Source organism: Haplochromis burtoni, unplaced genomic scaffold (assembly GCF_018398535.1).
Source record: "Haplochromis burtoni strain Fernald_Lab_line unplaced genomic scaffold, NCSU_Asbu1 Contig_40, whole genome shotgun sequence".
NCBI classification, from domain to species: Eukaryota; Metazoa; Chordata; class Actinopteri; order Cichliformes; family Cichlidae; genus Haplochromis; species Haplochromis burtoni.
In genome coordinates this window covers 433,356-438,673 of record NW_024582401.1, presented here as the reverse complement: position 1 = coordinate 438,673, position 5,318 = coordinate 433,356, and the positions used below count along the sequence as shown (strand labels likewise).

General features: G+C 41.0%; 2 protein-coding genes across 2 annotated transcripts in view; one reads left to right on the top strand and one right to left on the bottom strand.

The window, feature by feature from the left end:
• alg11 (ALG11 alpha-1,2-mannosyltransferase) lies at nt 1-2,311 on the bottom strand (the record flags this gene model as incomplete). The annotated part of the gene is made up of 3 exons (XM_005920091.3): nt 2,175-2,311; nt 412-633; nt 1-328 (listed from the first exon to the last, which is right to left on the bottom strand). Coding segments are annotated over exons 1-3 (597 nt in total), but the record flags the coding sequence as incomplete, so codon positions are not given.
• Nucleotides 2,312-2,573: 262 nt separating this feature from the next.
• The window catches only part of cpb2 (carboxypeptidase B2 (plasma)), a 5,882-nt gene continuing 3,137 nt past the window's right edge, over nt 2,574-5,318 (top strand). Inside the window, exons 1-6 of the mRNA XM_014332933.2 lie at nt 2,574-2,722; nt 2,962-3,037; nt 3,122-3,246; nt 3,337-3,445; nt 4,297-4,398; nt 4,851-4,955. Of these exons, the coding sequence (XP_014188419.1) occupies nt 2,646-2,722; nt 2,962-3,037; nt 3,122-3,246; nt 3,337-3,445; nt 4,297-4,398; nt 4,851-4,955 (594 nt within the window). The 5' untranslated portion in view covers nt 2,574-2,645. The remainder of the gene's footprint in view (nt 2,723-2,961; nt 3,038-3,121; nt 3,247-3,336; nt 3,446-4,296; nt 4,399-4,850; nt 4,956-5,318) is intronic.

Here is a 5,318-nt window from a genome sequence, read left to right as displayed (position 1 = left end):
GGTGGGGTAGTGAACATAGCTAGCCACGCTGCAGCCTCCCAGGTAGCGGAACAGAGGCAGAGTAAAGGCATAACCCATGGAGTCGATGTAAATGTCTGGGACAAACTCTGTCAGTGCCTCCCACCCCAAGAAGACAGATCCCACGCTCTGTCCCAGCAGGGTGAAGTGAGGAAACAGTCCGGGCTCCACGAGCAGCCGGTGCCTCAGGAACACAAAGTGAACCGGGCGGGGGAGCAGGATGTTGAAGCGACGTCGTGCTCCCTCCAGGATCTGCTGGCCTGTCACCCCCAGGTCCCCTGTGTACACCACAAAATTGATATCTGCATACCTGTGGAGACATCGAGGTCTTTTAGGACTTTTGAGAATCACCTTAAAATTGTGCAGGAAAAGCAAAAAGACACCCAGCTCTACCTGTTCTGCAGCGCTCTGATAGCACACCAAAGCACCCTCTCTCCTCCTCCCCCAGCATTACAGTAAGGGTGAAAGAAGGCCACAGTGGGACGTCCGTCCCTTGCTCGCCGCACAGTCCTGTTGCTCTGCAGCCAGAAACGCACTGCCAGCACCAGCAGGACCAGGACAGCAACGAGCAGAACACAGAGGAACAGCAGAGGCAGCAACAACTTCCACAGTAAACTGAAAAACATGGGTAGAAAATGCTGAGTAGTTCTGTTAACCTGGGTTATAATTCATAAACACACTGAAGATGAAGCTTTAGAGAAAGAACCAGAAAGGAAAATACATCCAGGAGATAGAGAAGACAATACATGGTAAAATCCACAAAGTAAAAGACATCAGAAAACAAGGTATAAACCTTTGTGCAAGACAAGCTGAAACCCACACAGAGACATGGAGAGCAGTCAAACCACACAGAAAGGCTCCAGCTGTGACGTGACAGTGGTAACCCCTCCACCGACATGCTCTCTTGTTCGCGTCAAGGCACTCTGTGACCCCTGTATGACCCCTGTTTCTTTTATGCACCATGTATGATCACACCTGTATTACTTTACACCGTTTGAAGATTTCCCAATGAAAAGCAGGTTCTGCGGGAACCTGAGCAACTGTGAAACAGGCAGTTCTCGCGACAGTGTCAAGGTGTTTTGCCATAAAGTGATAAAGTCTTTCTACATGTAATATTTGTTTACCTTTGGTTAGTCAACAGGATTTACAAAGGGGTTATATATAAAATGAAAAAAATAAATAAAAAAGATTTGTTTGGCAAGTATCTTTATAACCCTGCATTATTGTAACTATATTACAATCAATCCAGTTTTTAGACAACTTGATACAACTGTGAAAAACGCATTGGTTTTAATGTCAATGAAACGACTTTGCAGGGAAAAAATTATTGCAGTATCTACCTTGTATCAGGAATGTTTTTTTCTGGCTCAAAATGATTTGACATCATTAAAGAGATATGTTTGGTTTATATTTTTTGGCAGGCAATCACTTTTTAGAACAACAGGTTCCTCTCGACCTCTGTCACTATTAACCCGCTGGTGCAGCTAAAATTCAACAGATATGGGTCAAATTTAACCCAGAAGAGCCTCAGTATAGAAAAAAAAAATGTAGCACACGAACAATACTTTTTTAAATGCTTTTATTATTCTTCTTTTTTTTGTATTTCGGGGTTAGTTTAAGAAATAACATCGAATTTGAAATTAAAGAAATGACGTTTAGGTTGTTTTTACTGCTATCAAATGTCAAAACAGATCAAATTTGACGCGAACAGTTTTATGAGGGTTAAAGAAACCGTGTTACATATTTATAATGAGTGTTCAACTTGCATTACATTTTTAAATAAGGTTAATATAATATATTGTTATAATTAAAGCTTATTAAAAAATCTTATTGGATTAAATAACTGTCCACCAGTCCCCTTTTGGATTTTATAGAGACGTTATATTATATTATTAACAAATCGGAACCCCCCCGGTCTGTGCACATACATTTCCCCCCGTACAGGGAAATTAGCTCAACAGCTAAATAACCAGAGCTTTGTGCAATATTTCACCGCTCTTAATCGTTTGTCTTTGACCAAAGATCGTCTCTGCTACTACAGAACTAGCAGCAGCACCCGAAAAGAAAACGACACAAGCTAACTCGGTTTCCCCACGCGACCGTTTATCCTGTTATCCCGGTTTGAGCGCGTGCTTTTAAAAACAAATATATCCTACCTTGTTAACTCACACAAATAGTGGGCCAGCTGATCGTGGCCCGACATCTTGGCAATGGAAATTTAACAACACATCACAAAAATCGCTTCCACTTTCCCCCTATGCTGTTTTCTTCCCGTTTCCCCCCCACGTGAACCTCAAACTCTATAGTATTTCCCTTTTATCTGGCGCCACCCACAGGCGAGGAGGTGTTACGCCACTGGGGTTTTCTACTATTAAAAAGAAGAAGTGCAGAGCTGACGTTACTTTAGACTTTTGCGATTTGTACTACATAAGTTAATAAAGTTGTTTACAATGTAACAGTAGCAGTTAACTAAGCAGAGGGCTCTGCCTCAGCTGCCCCGTGCCCTTGTTCTTCTCTAAAAGTAAAGTTCAACTTCTAAATAAACACAGTTTCAATCAATATCATCTCCCTGCCCTCATACTTTGAGCGGATCTCTGCCTTTTCCAGTCCAGCTGGACCCTGACATCATGTCGACTCCTTTGATTTGGTTTGTTTTCATGAATTTGAGCATACTACTGAAGCCAGGATACTGCACAGAAACAAGGTGAGGCATCTTAGCAGAGATTTCTGTCTGTGGTTGTTTTGGTTTTTGGGTTGTTTTTTTTAGATTATAAGTCTTTACTCTCATTTTGAACCGTTTAAAAATGGTTATGACACTCTTGTGTAAATACCTGCAACCATATTGTGACACATGCAAATACACTCCCTATGGGCAACCGAGTGAGATCGGTACTATATAGCTGTATCTTAACTGCATGAGTATTTTTTATTTTTTAAATTTAGTGACCAAGTTCTATCAATCACCCCACAAACACAAGAACAAGTGGACATCTTGAGGAATGTATCCACACACTATGAGGTAGGCATTAAAGTTAAGTGATCATACACCTGTAATGTTTTGTTTTTACTTCTGTGATTCATTACATCAGATATTTTCTCACAGACAGTCCTGTGGCAGCCTGTTTCAAATGAGTACATCAGTACACAAGTGCAGGTCCACCTCTATGTCCCTGGAAACAGCTCTGTGACAGTCAAGGCTATACTGCAGAAACATGGCATAACACACAAGTATGCTGCTTAATGCACACACACCATTCACTAAGCATCGGGTCACATTTCATTCCAAGTGAATCATTTGTGTTTGCATGTTTATTTTAGGGTCTTACTGGCTAATCCTAATGTGCTGACCGAAATGCAGATGAAGAATGACTCCACTGAACCACGAAGCGGCTCAACTTTTTATGAGAGATATCACACCCTTGAGGAGGTATACATTTCCTATTTAAAAGAATGAGATTGAAAGGAGTCCTGATGTGCTCATTTTCAGCTCTGTAGTTTTGTTTTCAGCCTCTGCTGCTAGAGTAGCTTTTCATTGGTCACAGTTCGATATAATCCCTATCAGCCTTATTCTGGGCCTTGGTGCTCCCCATTGGTTCATCACTTAACTCCACCCCACCATTTAAGCCATCTTTCTTCTGGTTGGCTGCCCCATGTGAACAAAAGATTTGAATGGCAGGTGGGTGGAGTTCACAGCCAGAGCTGTGACCATTAGTGATGTGTGATACTGCAAATTTTGGTGACGATCCGATACCAAGTAAATCAAGAGCAGTATTGCCGATACCAATACTAATACTTATACTTTTAACCTATAAAGGTTATGCAGGGGAGAGCAGCATGTTATGATTTATGTGCTGAATCATTGTACATTTGCCAAATAGTTTAGAGGGATACAGTGAGGTTAGGTTAATTGGTGATTCTAAATTGCCCATAGGTGTAAATGTCAGTGTGAATGTTCTCTTCTTGGTAGCCCTGCGATAGATTGGCGAGCTGTCCAGAGCGTCCCCTGCCTCTTGGCCTAAGACAGGTTGGATAGACAGTTCGGATTGGACGAATAATAAGTCCGCTTTAAGCATGTTTAGTGATGATGATGATGATGATGGGCTGCCGATATTTTTTATATTTTCTTCAACTTCGCACAGTAGTTTTATTAGGATATTCTAAACTTCACAGCCACCGTTTATCACAGAGCTGTTGTTTTAGATTACATGGAAATGCACAGCTACCCTGTATGTTATACTATATTACAGCTTACAACCACGTACGCCGTCTCCATTGTAGATTTATGACTGGATTAACAGAACTGCACAAGACAACCCCAGAACAGTCAAAGCCATCCTTATTGGTTCTTCATATGAGAAGCGGCCACTATACGTTCTCAAGGTAAAGCTGCATTCGTCAACTTGAACTTGTAGGAATGATAAGACTGTCCCATAATTACAAAACAGAAAGTTTTTGTTCATTCACAGAAAACAGATCATAGTAAGAAAAAAACCCCCAGGAACATTTCTGTCATTTCATTGATTATCTATTACTTAATTACTTTGGTATCGTTAAGAAAATGCAGTTAAAAGTCTAAAATGTATGCCCTCCACCAGATTTTCCAAAGCCATCCAGTGGGCTGGGTTGGAGTCTTTTGCTGGGCTAATTTTGGCCCTCGAACCTTATGTTTAACACTCACAGACCTTTCTTTTTACTCTTTGTACACTTTTAGGGGTAAATAATCAACATTGTTTATCCCATTAGACATACTTTAAGCTGTAAAGTGTTCAGTGTTGACAGCTCAGTTTGCTTCCTGAGCACAGATTCATGTGTATGGCCTCTTTTTTTCTCAGCTGTCTTTCAATGACAGGCCAAATAGGAAAGCCATGTGGATTGACTGTGGGATCCACGCAAGAGAGTGGATCTCTCCGGCTTTCTGCTTGTGGTTTGTGCACCACGTGAGTCCAACTGAGCTGCGGTGTCTGCGTTTGTTCTCTGTTCTCTGTAATCGATTACATTTGTTTGTTTGTCTGTCTGTTTTTTTGTTAGCAGTTTCTAGTCACCACAGTGTTCAAGATATCATTTTCAAATTTTGTTTGATGGTAGATACCAGTAACAGCTCAAAATGATTTAATTTTGGTGCTAATCTGGTCAACCCCACGGTCACACCAAATGTGAAAGTCATTCAAAACTGTATAGTACCCACAGCTTGTTATGGATCACAATACATTATCTTATAGAAGCCAAAGTTCCAATCATATGGGTTCAATACAATACACCATTTTAGTACAGTGGGGCAAAAAAGTATTTAGTCAGCCACC